The sequence below is a fragment of the Miniopterus natalensis genome, chromosome 3 (assembly GCF_054644295.1).
Source record: "Miniopterus natalensis isolate mMinNat1 chromosome 3, mMinNat1.hap1, whole genome shotgun sequence".
Classification (NCBI taxonomy): Eukaryota; Metazoa; Chordata; class Mammalia; order Chiroptera; family Miniopteridae; genus Miniopterus; species Miniopterus natalensis.
Genome location: NC_142083.1, coordinates 22,633,123 through 22,653,320, shown reverse-complemented (window position 1 = coordinate 22,653,320; position 20,198 = coordinate 22,633,123). Strand labels below are relative to the sequence as shown.

General features: G+C 47.4%; 1 protein-coding gene across 1 annotated transcript in view; it reads right to left on the bottom strand.

The window, feature by feature from the left end:
* Window positions 1–3,141: 3,141 nt before the first annotated feature.
* DAP (death associated protein) overlaps window positions 3,142–20,198 on the bottom strand; it is a 48,605-nt gene continuing 31,548 nt past the window's right edge. The window contains exons 3-4 of the mRNA XM_087815347.1: window positions 6,477–6,519; window positions 3,142–5,121 (exon numbers count right to left, since the gene is read on the bottom strand). Coding sequence (XP_087671473.1) covers window positions 5,008–5,121; window positions 6,477–6,519 — 157 coding nt within the window. The 3' untranslated portion in view covers window positions 3,142–5,007. The remainder of the gene's footprint in view (window positions 5,122–6,476; window positions 6,520–20,198) is intronic.

Sequence of the window (20,198 nt, the reverse complement as noted above, 5' to 3'; positions counted from 1 at the left end):
GCCTTCCCCAGCGAGCGACGGCCCCGGAAACAGCGCTTTTCAGGTGACTGAGCCCGGGTCTCCACCCCGACACCGAGGCAGAGGCATCACTGACACTGAAGGTAGGAATTGTACGCTAAGCTCGTGACTTCCGCAGACCTTTGCTCCCTCTCATGCTCTGTGCTTTGTCCCGTGTGACGTCACCTAGTTGTATATGCTGCAGCCAAAAGCTGCATCCAACACCCCCAGTGTCCGAGGGGAAGGAAGATGCGAGAATCTCCAGCCTGCGCTCCAGGCAGTGGAGAGGTCACAGCTGGCCTCTCATTCCTCCTCCTGGGATGGAAAGGGGGGCTTGTGGAGGGGAGCTGCGGGAGGGGGCCGTGCCAGGGGGCAGGGATGCCAGGTGAGCTGACGCCCTGGCCTCCCCCTCGCGCTTAGCTGCTCGCTCTGCAGAGAGGGGCCCATTTTCCTCTTTTGCTCTTCACTCCGTGGAGTTGGGTTAATCAGCTTTAGACACATGGTTCATTTTGGAAAACAGGCTTTAATCGTTTGGAAAGAGGCTTCCAGACCTTCTTTTGGGAATGAGACAAAAACCTGGGTGCCTGGCAGGCCTGTCTAGGTGAGCGTGCTCGGGAAGCCACCGAGAGGCATTTATCTCTGCTCTTCTTTGTATCGGTGACTGAGAAAACAACCCTGATGCTGTAGGTGCGTCGCATGCCTCCCTGCAGGAAAAGGCTTGCTTTATCTGGAAACTTCCACTGCATCCAGGAGCAAATCTGCATCAGAGCAATTTGCTATTTTCTGCTCCAGGGACTGAAAAGCGGACACAGCTTGAGCCTTAGCTGCTTCCACTGGGTATCCTTGCCACTGGAACACATATATTGTTTTATTTTCAAGATTCCAGCAGGAGGGGAATTGGCCTTTAATAGTTTAGCTGCAATATGGTAAGTATGGACTTCTAGAACAGGGTCATTAGGGTTTCTGAGCCTCGGCACTGCTGACATTCGGATTGGATAATACCTTGTGGTGGGGGCTGTCCTGTGGATTGTCAGGTTTTTAGCAGCATCCTTGGCCTTTGCTCCCTAGATGCTACTCACTAGCATCCCTCCCAAACCCTCAGTTGTGACAACCAAAGATGTCTCCAGACATTGCCAAATGTCCTCTGAGGGCAACACCGCCCCCAGGTGGGAAGACTGTTCTAGAGATGATGAACTTCGTTATCAGAACTCTAAGCACAGTCCATGTTCTCAAACCATCGCTAGTTAAAGAATGACACAAGTCAGTTTCTGGCAATTTGTACAGAAACAGCCTTTGTGCTACAAAAAGTCGGGCTCTCTCTTTTAGGTGACCCTTGGCAGCGCGGATGACAATGCGGAAATGCAATCAAAAAGCTCATTCAGGGCTTCTGGGTAGAGTTCCAAATCCCCCAGATTATATCAGTTCATTATGTCCTATCGTGCTGGGTCTTTTCCAGGTGACAAATTGGATTTTTTGAAAGCACAGCAGTTGGATTTATAATAATATTTAGGATTAAAGGGGAAGATGAGAAAAATTTTATTTTCTCGTCTTAAGCGCCCTCCCTTAATTGAATTTTAGAAAGTCTGTTTGGAAGAGGAAGTTTAACGTCAGACAAAATGTCGAGACGTTTGGATGCTTCAACGTGGTCAAAGTGAAAACAGATCCCAGATGCTTTGAAGGTCTCAAGAAAAATGAGCATCGATGAACTCATGTGATGATTTGTTCATTTCATGTGTCAACTTGGCTAGGCCAGTGCCCAGATAGTTGGTCAAACATTATTCTGGATGTTTCTGTGAGGGTGTTTTTGGTTGACATTTATATTTAAATCAGTGGGCTTTGAGTGAGGTACAGTGCCCTCCATAATGTGGCTGGACCTCATCAAATCAGCTGATGGCCTTTAATAGAACAAAGACTGACCTGATCCTGTCCCTGTTTCCGAGTAAGAGGGAATTCTGTCAGTAGATGCCTTTGGACTTGAATTGCAACACTGGCTCTTCTCTGGGTCTCCAGCTTGCTGGCCCACCCTGTAGATTTGGGACTTGCCAGCTTCCAGAATCACGTGAGCCAGTTCCTTAAAACAAATACCTATCTACCTACCTACCTACCTTACCTACTATTCACATCCTATTGGCTGTTTCTCTGGAGAACCCTGGCTAATACAACTACAGAAGAGAGAAATCCAAGTACTCAAAGTTTCCTGGTTAACTGTCACCACCCACTCAGCCTGTTTTTCAGGAACATATGGTATAGACGCGTCCTGGGAGGGTTACGCAATGCCTGGTTTTGTTTTGTTTTGTTTTGATACTGCAGAGGCCAGCAGGATGCCAGGTCTTGGGGGGGAAAAGGTTTACTTTGGGTTTGTAAGAAGAAGCATTTAAGCAGCACAGCAGATGTGAAGTTGGAAAAAGCTGCAGAACAGCAGAAGAGCGCCACGGTGCCGGGGCAGGTGGCAGATGTTTTCAAAATAATTAATTAATTAAAAACCTGCTGGGTCTGGCAGAGTCTCCCCCCCACCAGACCCTCCCGCAGCCCTGACCAGTTTTGCTCCCTGGGCTCATGTGCATCCACACCGAGCTTGTGGAAAGAACTGGGACCGACAGGCAGCAGTACTGCTCTGCTTCGGGCATGTGCTCGCGTGCACAGGAGTCACATTCCAGATCACATCACATCCCAGGTCCTCGCCTGGCCAATGAGGGACCTCCCAGCCCAAAGCTGGGATTTGATTCTGTGATCTGTGACCTCAAGTTTGAATAGTTGTGATTATTTTTGTATTCTACTCATACAGGTTACAGGAGACCTTTAGAGAAAAGCAAACGTCTTGTCAAAAGCTGCTCAGAGCGACCCTGAGCTTCCTGCTAGTAATTCCTTCCTAAGTCTGCTCCCAAAGGACCCCCAGCACAGGGCCAGCTGCTAGGCCCAAATAAGATGCTTTAATCAACTGCCTTAAGCCTTTCCATTTTAGGACATTTTAAAGTAGATGATTAGACTCGAGGTGCCACATGTCCAATAGTTTGACTTTGTGTCTGTGAAACAGTTTGTGAAAATACCCATCATGCATGAATGTCTGTGTTTCTATAGAAACCATCTGGCAACCCTAGTAAAATGTAAAAGAAAAATCTCTGAAATGTAAGAAAAAGCAAACCATGAGAAGAAATGCAGGGGCTTTATTATAATCAGTATTATTCTTGAAGTTAACAATTGATACACTCATTCAGGAAAACATTATACTTTCAATGACCTGGAGCCCACAGGTACAAGCCAGATGCAGCTACAAGTACACGAAATACGCCCCCTGGGAAACAGCATGGCGCTCCTGGCTGCAAAACCAAGTGTCAACAACGCATCTGAATTTCTGTAGCGGAGGGTGCAATGGTCTGCACAGGCCTGACCTAGAGCTGCCTGCTCTCAGCATCCCTTCTGAGATGCCAACTCTGGGAGGTGGGGGTGGGGAGCTGCTTGCTCTGTGTGTCTCACCACAGTGCTGCCCACCAAGTGTACCTTTCCAAAAGCCAGCCTCAGTGTATACCAACCTCTCAGAAATTGAGAAATACCAGATGTGATCATATGGTACCTTGAAGGTTAGACGCCAGCTTCCTCAAGTCAGTGGGGCAGGAAACCAAACACTGCCTTCAGAATGCCAGCGTGGTGCTTCTCCCTCGGGGGAGGGCAAGGTGGGCCTGACTAGGTCTGCGCCACTTCTACCAGTCGCAGCCATGGATTTGATAACGGTATCGAGAGGATGGTGGGGTGCACGCTGCTCACAGCACAGTGCTAGCCTGCGGCAAAAGCCACTGTTGGCCAGTGGGGCGGTAGGGGCCGTGCCCTCTCCAAGAGCATCTGCTTGGGAAGATCTGAACATCTCAGTGAAGGAGCCCTTTGGCTTTTCAGAAAAGTAGGGCACTCCACAGCCGAGAGCCAGAGAGCAGTCTAGGGTGGCTCTGGGAAGGAAACGCGTGCAGAAATGGGACCATCTGATGTGCCCAAGTGAACGTGGGCCAGGCAACTGTGCACTCAGGCAGAAGGAATTCTGGACAGTTGGACTGATTGACAAGAGGCTTTTCTAGCTCAAATGGGCTGTGGTATTTCTAGCTTTCCCAGGGAGACAAAGGGCAGGTTTTGGCCTGGTTCTCTATGTATTCAATTCTCCCTCGAGGCATTCTATGCTCTTGCTGTGGAGTTCCAGAATTGCTATACATCTACGTGGTCAGTGATCACTTCCATAACTCAAAACTGCTACAGAGGTGAGTAATGACAAATGCAGGTCTGCCTCAATTTCTCTGGCATAGCCTGTCTCAATGGCAAGGCAGTGCCGGACTTGGGACCCACCCTGAGATCTCATTCCAGAAGTACTATCTTTGGGCAAACGACCTACATTCTAATTTTTCAGCAAGATGACTCCTGGAATAAAAGAGCCATTTTAGAGATGCAAGCTTTTCTTTCATTGTCCTGGTACTGCCTGGTGTCACCCTGCACAGGGACCCCTTGTCACACAGGGAGTGACATTCAGGGTTTCTGTGGTCTGTTTTAAGTCTTTCTGCTCTTTCTGAAACCCATCCCTGTAATTAACAGCTGCATTTCTAATGCTCCTGTGGGTTTGAAGATTTTAATGCCCTAGTACTAAAAAGCATGAAATGATTGAGTTTTCCCCCTAATCCTACTCTAACCCTCCCAAATTTGTGCCCTCTTGTTTTAGGGACCACGGGCAAGAATTGTAGCCAATGGCTGAAACAGATCTAAAGTTAAACCCTGAGCAACTTCATTTTGCTCAGGGCTCAGCAAGTTCTGCTAATGGCACAGTGACCTTCAGTCACTGAACAGGACTCCCTGGGGACAAGGTTTGGGGTCTGTTTCTAGCTTCAATATGGAAATGTAAGGCAAAGAAAGGGTGCTTTGCTTTGCCTTAGATTTCCCAGTGGAAAAGTGTTTGGAAGAAAATGCAGTTCACTTTGCTGGGGAAATACCAAATGCCGGGAACCAGGCACGGCTGGGGAGGGTGCTGGTCCTCGCTGGTCACTTGCGAGGCTGCTGGATGTGCTGGGTTCTTGGGGATGAATGCTTGTCTATGGAGGCATGGGGCTTCTGGTGAGCCACCTGGGCAGCCGCCGGGGGGAAGTCTTTGTCACCCTGTGGGAGACATAGAAGGAAAGTCTGGGTTCATCAACACTGAATAGCTGGGTTTGTGCAGGAGCAAGGCCCCAACCCGGGTTCACCGTGTCCCTGCAGCACAGGTGATGGAATGGGCAGGGAGAAGCCTATCTCCTGGGGCTGTGGGAGTCCTGAAGCTCTCTGGGGAGCTAAGGGGCACGGAGGGCCAGGTACCACCCAGGTGAGGATGCTCGCTGTCTCTGTCCCCACACCATGTGACTCACTGGGAACTAAGTGTGTTTGGGTCTTTCTTCTGCTAGAACTGCTCTTATAATCTTTTGAACTAGGGGCCACACAGAACCAAATCCAAGGTCTTAAATTCAGATTTGCCGCCACAGCTGAGAGCTAGGAAGGAAACACAGGGCAGGGCTAAAGTGTGAGATAGCACCTGACTCGATCTGCCGAGACTCGGAGAAGGTACTGGCTGTTTTCAGGGAAAATCACTGTGTGCCAACTGTGCCTGTGTAATAGGAGCAGGGCCCATCCACCCTGGGCAGGCTGGAGCATGGCTGCTCTGGCTGAGCCAACTGGCCATGCTTGACCTCGAATTTGTGTCTGCATTTAATTTTCTCACAAGTAGTAAATGTGCCACTTGTCTGTCCCAGCATCTCTGGATGGCTGTGGTGAGCTGTCCCTGGCAGTGACATTTTTTTGCACACCATATGCTAAGTCCTCAGATGTACTGTGAGCCACAGAAAAGTGGGTGGTGTTAGTGCATCCCCCTCACAAAGGGAGTTAGCTGTTGGGAGGTCCGTAGTTACAAAATGCTGGGTCTCACCACAAGAGGGGGCTCTTGAAATGTAAAGAGTATGATGAACACCCTTGAGTTTAGTCCAGGGGTTGGCAAGCATTTTCTGTCATGTCAGAGAGTAAATATTTCAGGCGTTGAGACTCATACTCTCTGCCTCAAATATTCGGTTCAGCCACTGCAGCCTGAAAGCAGTCACAGGTGATGCATACTTGCTGGGCGTGGCTGTGTGCCACAAAAACTTCACCCATGCCCACTGAAGTCTGAATTGCATATACTTTTCACATGTCAAGACACAGAATTCTTATTTAAACTTTTTTCAACCATTTAAAAATGTAAAAATTCTCAGCTCACAGGTCTTCCAGAGGCACTTGGCCCATGGGTAGCTGTGACCCCGCCGAGGAGTCTAAAGAGAAGGGAGACAGGTGAGGGAAGAGGAGAGGCAGCTGCTCCGCTCCCGCTGTGTGCTCCATGTCGTCACACTTCCTAATTCCTCACTATATGCTCCATGGACAGGAGATGACAAAGCAAAGACACAAGGGACCCAAAGACCGCATGCTGAGGCCTGTGTGATGAAGGCTCTTACCCGGGCGATGACACCAGAGATGAACACAGTGGGTTTCGGTGGACTGCAAGACAAGAGGGGAAAAGAAGATTTAGCAGAACAACTCAAAAGGGGACTGTGGCAGGCGCTGACAGGGTGGGTGAGGTTAGTTTGTTGTTTTTTAAGTATATCTTTATTGATTTCAGAGAGAGGAAGGGAGAGGGAGAGAGAGATAGGAGCATCCATGATGAGACAGTCATTGATCAGCTGCCTCCCGCACGCCCCCCACTGGGGATCGAGCCCACGACCCGGGCATGTGCCCTGACCGGGAATCAAACCCCGATCGCCTGGATCCTAGGTCGATGCTCAACCTCTGAGACATGCCTGGCTGGGCGGATGAGGTTAGTTTTAAGGGAGGGGAATAAGCAATGGCTGAGGAGGGACGAGGAAGAAGGAAGCAAGTCTCTTCCTCAGTATTATTTCGTCACAACCAGCAGCTGGCAGCTGGGCTCAGGATACCTGTGGAAACCGCCCCCCCTTCCCCTGCATCCCCAGGTGAGGTCAGGCAAAGGGTGAGAGAGGAAAACAGATTGTAGCAACAGCAGGTGAGTTGCTGGAAAGCACTTTCTTTTTGTTTTTGTTCTTTGGCTCATCCTCAGTTTGTAACTATGGGCAAGCCCAGTGGTTTTGGTTTCAGGAGATTACAGACATAGACACTTCTTGAAGCAGTAAATCAGGTCACACTGGATGAACTCAGAGACTAACTCCCTGTCCTGTAGGCTGAGGGTCCCCTTCCACAAGTCTTGTGGAGCCCATGGCTTCCAACAGCTTCTAACGGGTGAGCTCCCAGAGCCAATGCGAAGCTCCTGGCCCCAATGGGACGCCAAATAGTAGAAATGTAAGGTCCTTCTGAAGCTATGGTCATTTTTAACATCTTATATCATACTGAGCTTGCCCACTGTCACCAAAACTGAGGGGATGGACACAGGACCAAAGTAAGACATGTTCATTGTTGAGAAACAGACAAACCAAAACATGTTACAATCACCTGTAGTTCTACCACCTGGAGCTCTCACTGTTAACATGTTGGCTATCCTTCCAGTCTATGGATAGGTGGACACTCTCGTTTTATTAAATTTCTTTTGTTTTTCTTACAAAAGAGTCATACTGTTTTGTAATCTGCTTTCTATACCTCCATGTTATTATATGCTCTTCTATGCATTTTTAAATGGCTGCACGTCATAGTTTTAAAATGTCAGAATGTACAGTGCTAAGCAGTACACAAGGGCACACATTTCCACAATAGCCTGAGCAGAGGTAAGGAAACCTGGGAGCGGCAGGTGGTAAGGCCAGCCCGGCAGGGAGAGTGTGACGGGGCAGCTTGAGGAGGCAGGCAGATGTGCTCAAGGCTGGTCCTGCTGGGCAGAAAGAATGGGACCCATTCGTGAGCTGCCCCACTTGCCTCCCGCCAGCTCTGCTGCTGGTCCTTCCAAGGCAACTGCTTGCCTTAGCTTGTGTTGCTGCAGGCAAAAGTCCCGTGTTCAGAAAGGTTGCTGTTTAAATCCCAAAGAGTTGAGCACAAACACCCAAAATTCCCCCAAGTAACTTCTGTTACTCCATGAGATTAAGAAACCTCGTCTTCCTGAGCAGCACAGAAACGTCCCCGCTTGACCATGGTTTTATTTAGCATTTGTTGTGTGGTTAACTGACTTGGATTTTTTCCTTCTACACAAATATGATTTGGCCACAGGATCAATGGCCAGGCAGAGGTGAATGAGCTCAGCTCAAGGGTAAACCCCTCTTGTAGAATGTCTGGATTTGTTTGCATCGAAACATACCTTCAGGGACTGCCCCACAGCACCCACAGGGGAAGTCCGCCAGGGTACTCATGCTGAGCGTTTTGCATCCAAAGCTTGGGAAAGGTGTTCTGGATTCTCATATGGTATAAATGTTTTGGAAATAAATATGGAAGTGGTAGCACAAACATTTCTTCACTGTTGAATGTTCCTTTAAAAATATAGGAGGAGCCTGAAATAGGGATAGTTCTGTTCTGACAACTAATTACACAGCATCACCTTCTACTAAGGCCCAGCCATCTGTAGGAGTGCATGACCACTTCCATCATCTCCACTTTTTATTGGTTTTGTAACCTAAGTCTGGGCTCTGAAGGCAGAAACAGAGACACTCCCTCCTAGCCAGCGAGGTAGAGAGTGAATCTGGTCAGAAGAGATACACAATAGAGATGAGCTCCTCCCCACAGTGAGCCCTGAAGGCTGGCGGAGGAAGCTTGGGTCATTTTATACATGTGTGTATACATATATACACACACACACACATATATAAAATATATATCCTCTCTCTACATATACACACACACACAATGTTCAATGTATTGTTGAAAAGCAGACAAGCAAAGAAAGCTAAAATCACTTCTAATTCTATGTTACTATGTGTATAAAACACACACAGTTATGCACAGAACTGAACTATAAATAATTGTAACTAAATTAGCAGATTATGCTCTAAGGAGGTGGTGCGGCTGGCTCCTGGGAGAAGAGGTGGTCCTGTTGCAGGCAGAACACCAGCCTGCAGTGGCCACCACAGTGGTCTGTTCCCAGCACCTGTTCCCCTCTGTGTGCGTGGAGAAAGGGTCTCCAGACCTCAGAACCCTGTCATCAGGAATCACACTTTCACCCGACGGCCTCAGTGTGCCTCAGAGGTGACCCTCCCCACTCCAGCTCTGGGTGTTTACTATGTTAAACGCAACAAGGCTGGGTTCTAGGTCTTGACTCGAGTATGACTCTCCTCGCTTGACCCCACGCTCTGACTCGTCAGTACTTAAGCTATTGAGTTTGGAGGGGTTTTTGGATTCTGCTCATCAAAGGACAGTATACTAGAGAAAATCCTGTTGGACTCAGAGTAAAGGAAATAGCCCTGTGGATCCAGCATGTCGGAGAAGAGGTTCTTGCTGCAAGAACGCACCATTTTTGTATTTTTTTAAAACAACATAAAAGAATTGTGCTGTACCTGCAAAGTCTCATCCACACTGGAGGGGAGACTCCAGCCTATGTTAGCTCTGCTAAATGACCTTCCTACAGAGTACAAACTCCCTCCTCCTTTCCAAGTTTGCTTCAAACCCCAGCTAGCTCAGCAACTAATTAACATTTTAAAAAAATTTACTGTTTAAGCCATTTTAAACTGTACAATTCGGTGCCATTAAGTACATTCATATTGTTATACAACCATCACCACAATCCATTTCCAGAACTTTTTCATCACCCTTAACAGAAACTCTACCTCATAAACAATAAACCCTGGTAACTGCTGTTCTTTTTGTCCTGAGAATTCAACTAGTCTAGTACCTCATATAAGTGGAATAACACAATGATTGTCCTTTTGTGTCTGGCTTATTTCACTGAGCATAGTGTCTTCAAGGTTCATCCATATTGTGGCATATGCCAGAATTTCCTTGCTTTTGTAAGGCTGAGTAGTATTCCATTGTGTGGATAGACCACACTTTGTTTATCTGTTCATCTGCGGTGGACACCTGAGTTGTTTCCGTCTTTTGGACTATTGTGATTAATGGCTCTGTACATGGGTGTGCCAGTATCTGAGACCCTGCTTTCAATTCTTCCAGAGGACCTCAGAGTGGAATTGCTGGACCATGTGTTAGTCCTATGTTTAATCTGAGGAGCCGCCATGCTGATTTCCATGGCATTCTCACCATTTCAGACTCCCACCAGCAATGAGCAGGGTTTCGATGTCTCACATCCCCACTTACACTTGTTATTGTCTTTTTGATGGTAGTCATTCTAATGCATGTGAAGTGGTATCTCACTGTGGTTTAGATTTAGCACATACATTTAATAAGCTTCTCTGCATCAGGAAATAATGAATATCAATCTGTACTGATCGTTCATTCAAGGTCTTTATGACACAAACTCCCCTCACCCCAAAGTTGTCTTCTCTTCTCTAAAACTGAAGAGGCTGTAACCCATGGAGAGGGTCAGGGCAGCCCCAGTGAGTAGCAGACAGGCAGCTGGCTTCTTGTGTAACACTGACAGTGATGCCTGTTTCCACACGGCTCTCACTCTGGAGGAGTGTGTGCTGCAGCGCACGTTTCCATCGGCTTGGCCAAGGGCCCTGAGCTCACTGCCTTTTCCATTTACAATTAATAGCATCTCAAATTGATAAACATTTATTACGTTTACACAGTAAGAACTCTCAACTCCTTGAGCTACGGTAGCTTAAACCCAAATTCACAAACAAGAAACCCTGGTAAAGCGTCTGCTTGCAAAGCTGTGTTTGCAAAAACATGCGTATCTTAAATTCCATTAGGGCTCCATGCAAAGCATAACCTACATTTCCAAGATTCTAGAAACTGTGATCGCGGCTTTGAGGATTTATTTAATCTGATGAAAATCATTCTGACAGCTGTTGTTTTAAAGATGCAACATTACTTTCTCTCAGGAAACAGAGTGAAAAATATCGCTCCTGCCCTCCCCCATCCTCAGGCCTCTCGTTTTAAAAACCACACTTATTTAAAATTAAAGAAACTACGAGTGAGGCAGAATTAGTGGGGATTAGAGCTAGGTAACACTTTCTGTACATCAATGGAAACTGCAGCTTCGTCACACCTGGCCTGAATGGCCCGAGTGTTTGATCCACGCAGGTTTCCAGGGTTCCCCTGTTAAGGACCATGCCAAAGTCTTACTAGGGTCATCTGTCCTGAACAAACATTTCCTATAATTTATTATGTAAATTTCCTCGACAGATAAGGTTTATGCCTTATTGACATTCCAGACAGGCTGGATTAAAATGCCAGAAAATGATCTGTGAATGCCTGGCCCTGGGGGAAGGCAGATGTCCTCAGGACCAATTTGACGATCTCATCTTTAAATGGAAATCCTCAGGGCTGAGAAACGGAATTCATATTTATAAATGTCCCCTGAACTCTAAAACAGCAATTATTGAAATATATGTCAATATATGTTATTCAACTCAACATACCTAAAACACTACCAGTCCAACATGTAATCAGTAGAAAAATTACTGGCATCACAGAACTTGGCATTTTTGTTTGTCCTAAGACTTTACAACCTGGGCTGTCAGTGCAGGCCCTGGGCAATGTGACTGACGCTTTCTGCCCAGCTCTGAGCAGTCTAAATTGACCTTGGCTAGTCCCCCTTCCCTCCCACATGGTTATCAGTAGCACTGAGGTGTCCAGAAAAGGCTACATGGGGACCTAGTAGGTGGTCATTATATGACACCCCCTTTCCTCTTGGTAAGAAAGCACATGAGTTCTCAGAAAGGGATTTTCCCCTAAAAATCTCCCTAATAGTCCACATTGCCTGTGAGTCAGGGAGCACAATCAGGGCCAGAGAGCTGTGTCAGAGTCTCGATTTCATTTTCCAACAGGCAGCTCACAGTTCCGTGAGAAGGGGCCTGTCTCTTCTGACACCCAAGACAGAAGCACCCCATTTAACCTGCAGCCTGCTCACTAGGGGCACTGTGCTGCCCCCAGACTGTGCAGCCTTCAGGGAATCTGTGCACGGCCACAGGGGATGGGGAGGCAGCTGATTCGCCCAAATCCAGCCCCACGAATGGAAACACAGTGCATCCAGCCACTGACGGGCTTATGGCGAAGGGCTTCCCTGTGCCTGGAGGAGGTGCAATGTCACCCACAGGGCTTGACAGTGGTGACCGAGCTCCTCCTATAGCCGGAGAGGGAGCAGCGGCAGTGCCACTGTCCTCAGCAAGCTCACTCCAGTGTAGGAGTCGGGGGGGGGGGGGGCAGCGCTGACATGTAAAATTTTAAACGGGTGCCAGGAAAGAAATGAGCAGGGTGCTCTGCTAAAATATACTCAGGATACTCGGGGGCCCTAATACATAAAGGGGAGACAACGCAGATCCCCAAAGGTGAAGTTTAAGCTGAGTGCATGTGCATGCACGTGTACACACAAGTGTGACAGGAAGAGGGGCACAATGCTAGGACAAGGAAGGACAGGGTGCGATTTAACTTGCTTTTGTTAGCACAAAGTCAATGAGGTCTAAGGGGGCCTCTTCTCTTACAATATGGGGGTGGGTGATTTGGGGTGTGGCCTGGTTCACATGATGAATACCTGGGAAAAGCCATCCTCTTTCGGACCCTCCCTCTGAAAGGATAGAGCCCTAACCTAGAAGCAGATTCTGCTACTATTTTTTTGACTTTGCTTTAAACCTGTGGTTTTGGGTTTTCATGCAATTCACGGAAAAATATCTTCCCACCTGCGGTGATTTTAAATACGTTTCCTAGTGAATAGATGAAAAGCAAATCCTTTCTAGCCATTTTAGTTCCTGCAACAGCTTTCTGGCTTGGTGTTCATTTATTTGGGTTATTAATTTTCTAGACACGGAAATAATAATTAGCGTGACTGGTGACCAGAGAGGAACATCTCACTCGACTGCCTCCACACATTTCTTCGCAATGTCATTCTCCCAAGTTTGACAGTCAAGGTTGTTTCTCTTCTCCAGCCGATTTCAGAGCTGAGAGCTTTCCCACAAGATGGCACTGCGGGTCCTTTTACTGGTGGCTCTTGGGCTGGCAGAGCTCGCACGCTGAGGATAATGAGTGCTGGCGTTCTCTGTGGGCAGGGGCTGCTGGCACCTTAGGAAAAGTGTGTCTGTCCCCTTTTCCCCTAAGGAATATGTAATTGCCCAGTGAGTCTGACTAAAGGTAAATAAAACACAACTCAAGTGCTTTACATTCTAAATCCAAGAAAATAACTTGGACCCCAATTCCTTCTAGATTTGGTACACAGTTTATAATATTTCTTTTAAGGGCATGAGCAAAGAAAGGTACTCTCCTGGGGAGAACATCTGAGCTCGTGTTCAAACTGGTCTTGTAACAAAGGACTGAACCCGTCGTCAGGGTCAGCGATGGCTTTCTCTGCTCCCTTATTCAGACCTGGCTGTGTGACTTCAGGGCAAAAACTTAGTCCAGGCTGTTCTAAGTCTGTTCCAGAGATGAGTGGCCTGTCTGAGCCTCAGTGTCCATCTGTAAAATGGGAACAACCCCTATTTCATGGAACAGTTGGGAGTTCAGTGAAACTAAACAGGATGCACTGTGCTTAGAATGCTACCTCCACTGACAAAATCACACTTAGTTGTAATAAGTACTGAATTAAATGCCTATATAAGGGCAGTACAGAAGTAGCTATTTTGTCTTCTAAAGTGTAATGTAAGAATTCTTGTCTTTTTTTAAAGACTAGAGAATTCTGCGGCCTCTCAGAGCTTCTTTAGGGAATGACCGGGTGTCCACCTTAAGTTTCCTCATCCCTGTTCTAACACAGACAGCACCACGGGGCAGGATTTGAGGGCATTACAGAGAGAAAAGGTCATCCCAGTGCCAAAGAATGTGGACCCATGCCCACCCCACTCCCAGAAAACTGTGTAGGGCAATAAAACTGACGGCCTCCTTTACGTTGCTAAAAGTTCCTGAAAAGATACCTCTTAGGAAGAATGTAGGTTATCATTACAGGAAAGGGCTAAGCTTTAAAAAAATTAATATGTTTGTGTGTGCGTGCGCTTTTACCATGTGGCAATGTAGAAGATGATGGGAAAAAACAAAAACAAAAACCATCCTGCCTGCTGGTTAGGTCCAAAGCTACACTGTTGGAAGACAGTGGCTGTAGGTGGGCCAGCTCAAAATACGCTAAAATCAGGCAATACTTGGTGATATTCGGAGAGGCTTCTAGGCTGAGCCTGGGAAGTGCCTGTTCACAGTGAGTTCCTTACAGCAGGGAAAGCCTCTGTTCTCCCATGTAGCTCACAAACGCTGTGTATAATTATCAGACAACCTGTGTAACTGCCATATATGTATTAGAAATTCTAAATGTTACTCCATTTCAGTAAGTAGCATTTACACTTAAAACTGTCCTATCTTTGAACACATTTGTTTCAGTGTCTTCCTCTCGAATTTCAATTAAAAAGAAAGTGCCAGTGAATAGTTAATGCTGATCAGACAGGTGCTACAATATCAATGTATTTATCATCTATATTGTGAAACCAAATCTAGTGGGTTGTCTGCAGGGCCAAAGATCATGTCTTACAATGGGTTGATTTTGGGGAGGAGGGTGTCCTTGGTTCAAAGTACAAAGGATGTATTTCTAGAGAACATGTATGACAGCTTTAAAAAAGGAAAATGATTGTGTAAGTAGAAAAAAATCTGACAACTGCTAATAGAATTCCTATTACAAAGAAGTACATGTTAATATTAAATCAAATTACAAATTATCTGGTCTGGGTCTACTTCTATCTCTGCAAGTCCAGGTGGCTGACCTTAAATGGGACCAGTGTCCGCTGGGATGGGTTTGTGGAGAATCCAGCAATAAAAGAGGAGAGATGCCAGATTTAATTTGCTCTCAAGGACTTTCAGTGGGGTCCCTCTTAGGGAGCTTTGCATCTAGCAAAAGTCCAAAGTCCTGGGAGGACTACACAGCTTAGGTTAAAGTCAAGCACCTGGAATGATTGACAAGAGCATCTGGATTTCTCTGGTGTGGGATTCATCAGTAATTACACTCTTAATCCACCCTCCAAACTCACGGGAGGGAGGGATTTAGTCATCTGATAGCCACAGTCCCTCCCCAGCCAGCCAGGCAGACATGGCAAGCTGCCCTCTCAGTGGTCCCCAGATTTGTAAATTCAGCTGCTGCCTGGCTGTGGACCCTCCTCAGATCACACTACACCCTCTTGCCTTTTCTGGGAATTAAAAGAAAGAGAGGAGCCAAGTCAAGTATGTAGAAAACAAAACCCACTACCAATTCTACTTCTTAAACTAGCCAGTGAGGTAGGACGACTTCCATTCAATCCAAGAACTCCACCCCCACCCCAGGTTCAGAGCAGGCACTTCAGAATATTCGGACAGCATGGGATACAACAGGACAGACTGTGCTGCAGACTAACACCAGTCACTCGAGGCTGTGACAAAGGCACCATGAGCACTGATTCAAGTCTTCATTCACTGTACTGAATAGTCAGATGCTCCGATCTTCTCCAATGACCAGGTCACTTCCTGGGAAAATTAATACTAAGGGCCCCAGGGTTTATTTGTTTATTAGTTGGTTTCATTTATTTGTTCACCATATATCAACAGCTATTAAGTGCCAAGCATGCCTCAAAACTAGGAAGCATTTTGTTACATCTGGAGGGCCTCCTGCTTTCTCCCTGTTCAGTGGCTGCAGGCACACTTGACCCCACTCCTCACCACTGTCATCCCCTTCCTCCGCTCCACTAACAAACACTTGGCATTCACCCACTGTACTGGGTTCTGGGTTAGGGGTGAGGTGAAGACAAGAGACATCAGAGAGCTGGTCCCAGAGGCCAGCGAGGTCTGCGAGAAGCTAACACGGAAAACAGAGACAAATGGTCTGTGTTTCAACGTGGCCAGGGTTTGTGGCAACCACAAGAAAACCGAGCAGGTCCTTATCGACAGGAAGAACTGCCATAGGCGGATCCTCTGTTGGGGATGTGAATTATCCCAGGGTTGCTCCTGATGTCATGCAGAGAACCCAAGACTCTGTGAACTTGGCAAGTGAAGAACAGCAGAGCAGGAGCACAAGGTAAGGGAGCTTCCAAGGCGGCCGCACCAGGCCCCATGCCCAGCACGCTCATCACCATGCCTTCCTGCCAAATGTTCCCTTTGGGTGTCTGCTTCCTTAGGGGACAGGCAGATAATCTGCTTTTAATAACAGATCACCTGTTAATTAAAGGCCAGGCAGATAAACCAATGGTGGTGAGGCAGTTTCTTGGGACTGAGAGGGAACAGGGCCACAGACAACATGCATTCTGAGAACCAGGTGGCCATGGGCGCTACAGCTGGACTCTGAACCTCAGTGTCCTTCCCTGAGACGAGGAACTAATTACCCCTTTGCAGCTCACAGGAATTCGAGGAAGATAAGCAAGTGCCACCTTCGAGGCACTCTGCACATACAGGGTGTGGCTCAGGAGAGAACTGAGAGGTCAGCATGTAAACTGAGCAGATTCGCCCAGGCCACATCCACATCCACATCCACATCCACAGGATGGTGGTTATACTTGTGAAAAAAAGAGCAGAGAAGCTCATCTCTGTGTCTGGAGGATGGCTTCCATCTGTAACCTAAGGCCACACTCAAGGACCACATGTGTACCTTGCGTGGGCCTTGGGAAAGACTGAACACGGAGCAACCTGAGGTTTCCCTATGCATCTGGAGAGACTGTCCCATGGCCATGGCCACAAAGTGGGGGACCAGGAGTAGACATCCTGGGCTGAGCTCTCAGCAGGATGGACATGACATGCTTTGAGGAATGTTAGGACTAAATATAAACTTAATGTTTAAGAAATCAAAGGAGAGCTGGTATTTCATAGTTCTCACTTTGGATGGCACGCACGAACAGACCCTCACACCAGAGCCTCCCTTCTTCCATGTGGGTGGGCAAGTAAGTCCATACCTAAGGCCCATTTAGTCTAAGAGTGATGGGAAGTGTAGGAGTGTGAGAACCTCCAGGGTCAACTACAGTGGTAAACACCACAATAAATGTAAATGGTTCAGAATGCCAGGTGAGGTTGGGGGAAAGGAGGAACTGGGGGCCTTTTTCTTCCTTTTATTACCTATTGGCCCTGCAGGGAGTGTTTTGTTAGACTGGAAGAGGAAAACATCTCAGTTGAAGAGTTGGTTCTGGTTGGGGAATTCGACTGGCACAGCTAAGATCCAGGGCAGCACAAATGCCCGGAGCATGGCGGGTCCGTATATGTGGATCCCTGCATGTCGACACCGTGCCTGTGCCTGTGAATGGAATAAATATTTACTGAGCAACCGCTGATGCCAGCCACAGGGCTGGGTATTGGAGAGCCAGCATGACCAATGCAGAAGGGAATGCCCTCCTGGAGCCTAAGTGAATGAGGGTGCTGGGCTCCGCAGGGTGGACTGGGACTTAGGACAGACTCAAGGTCTTTGCTAATGGACTCAGGACCCTTGCTTCTCTGGGTCACATGAAGGAGGTAAGATAAGCCTATTGTTTTGTATTTTGTTATCCAGAACCAGATACACTGCCTGACAAACAGATGTCCTTGTGTGGACAAGGGGAAGGAATATTTGAAACCAGAACTATTCCAGAAAACTTCACCACATTGTGGCCCCTGCTCTGGAGAAGTGGGTGTCAATCACCTGTGCTCGCACTGTTCCATCCCCCAGGTTAAAGCAGCTGATTACTGAGCTGTCACCTTGAAGACCAGAGGGAAGGACCCCAAGGAACAGTGACACCCAGGAGGAAACCTGGAAAGGTCTGAGGCACGAAGTCTGCCTGGGGCAAGTGGATGCACAGTCTCCCTTTGCTAGGAGGCTTTCTCTAGGAAACCAAGAATGCAGCATTTCAAATGAGGTAGGAGAAAGAAGCACCTGGATAAAAATCATCTGCACCTCTGCTGCTTGTCTGAGAGAGGCAGGTGGAGATGGAGTGGGAGTGCTAGCTGGGAACAGTCTTAAAAGAAGTTCTATCATGAACCCTGAACAGGAGTTCTTAAACTCAAGAGGCAATCTGTTACTTTTCCTCGGCATGTGCCTCAAAAAGGTGCTGATTTGAATATAAAGAAAAGCCATCATCCTTATGGTTCAGTTACAGGGTTGTGGTGGAGTCCTAAAACTAGAATTGGTGACACAAGTACAAACATTTTCTGCATTGCAGGCTTCAAAAATCATTGCAGCAGCCGACGGCATCGTATTTGTCTTCCTACCCTTTCCTGGGCCAAAAAAAAAAAGTCAACCCCTGCTGCCTCTTCTCTGACCAGTTACCCTGGGATGGTCATGTGTCCCTGACTCCTTGAGGACCATCAGAGTTTAGGCCCCGGTCTCTATATAATTACTAACAGTGCCTCCTTTCATTCTCAAAAGCACACCAGCTTACACACAGAGCAGTCACTCCAAGCTGAGACACAGGATTCTAGAATGATCCCCACTGTTCCTGGGGTTCCTAGAGTTTCATCTTGCAGAGGAGAAATGCTGGTACTCCCTCTGTCTGGTACAGCCTTATGCTTAGCCAGTCAGTAAGCGCCAGCTCAGAGGGAGCCCATGTGTTCTCTTTCCCCGACTCTGTGGCCTGAACTGACTTCCCCAGCTGTGTTTCCACAAGAACTTCCCACTTATCACACTATGTGCAGGCTCTTGCACACCTACCTCCCCTTCAAGGTCAAGGTCGATGGCTGAATTTGTTGTGTTAGCAGCACCTGGCATAGTGTCTGGAACACTGAGAGGCTCAGCAAACGCCACTGAGTGGGCATTACCAGCACAGTCTGTGCAGGGAGTGAATGAACCCAGGTGATTAACTGGGGTGGTTTATGGCTCGCGTCTTAGAAATGCTGGTCACTCCTTGTGCATGGAGAGCCTCAAAGGCTTGCAAAGGAGTGATCAGAGATATGTGGATTCACTTTTGTTACCTGCCAATCTGGCTGGGCAGGATCTGCTGGTGATGGGAGATAACCTGGAGTTCCCAAGCCCACGGGCTTGTCTCCATTGTTGGCCAGACTGACCTTGAAAGCTAGTAAACAGTTTTTCTCCCTATTAAGAGAGAGATCAGGCTAAGATGTACTTCTTCCGATTGTCTCACGTCAAACGCAAATGGTGATGGAACCACAAATTGAACCTTAAATGTTAAGGAGAAAGGGAGGAGGCCTTATTAAAACCACTTTCGAGAGTCTGAGTTAACAAACTTAACAGGCAACAAACCCCATCAACCTTCTCTAACTGCTTGCAATTCCTGGAAGCTACCAATAAGGGCTGGATTTCTCTGCAGGACTCTTGCCATATTTCCCTACATATCTGAATGGTTCCAAAAGTAAAGGTGACCAGACTGAGGCCCAGGCTCAAAGGCAGCCAACCTGATGAAGAAGCCGATGCCCCCCCCCTTTTTTAAAATAAAGCGTGACTTCACTCATGATAAAAAAACAACTCAACACAAAAGGGACCTTAATGTTCAAGGCATTTCCTCCGGAGCTTGGGGAAGATAAACACAGACAGTGTATCATGCTTTGCCTCTTCAGCTGGATTCTCAATACCTGGGGGATCCAGGTCTTTTATTAGAAACTTCCTTCTCTTTACCTGTGGCTATCCCTGATTCCCGGCTTTGGTCATCTGCAGGTGAACATGAGGAAACAGGGCTGCTTCATTTACGTCCATGTAACACAAGCACCTAAGAGCACAAGTGAGGACAGGGCTTGGAGGGCAGAGAATGACCCCCTCGAGCGCAGCAGGCCACACCTCACAAGGAAGAGTGCTCCAAAAGCAGGGCGGTCTCCTGTTTAGACACAGGATTTGTTTCCCCTTAGAAACTATATGAATGATGCTTAGGTCCCTATACTGTCTCATAATCCATGCAACCCAGTGTGGGACACTAAATGTCAGATCCCGAATCTTAGGGCTGGCTGGTTTCTAGAGCGTAGTTGGCCCTGGAGCCCGGGAAGGGGAGGTAAGCACTGGGCCCCAGGTAGGCTGGTCAATTTGCTGCCAACTAGGCACTTCAGACCTAGGAATAGGTAGGTGGGATTCAGAAATTCAGGAAGCATCACAGAGTACTGGAATACCCCAGTGAGGTTAAATGTTCTGAAAGGACTCTTTTCCCTAACAATTTAAAGAAATATCCCAAAGGATCCATAGGGATGAGTAAATTATTAAACTATTAAGATGTTGCTATAAGTATACAGTGCTAATTCAATAATTCATAATGGACTGGTACAACAAGATTGCTAAGGCTCAT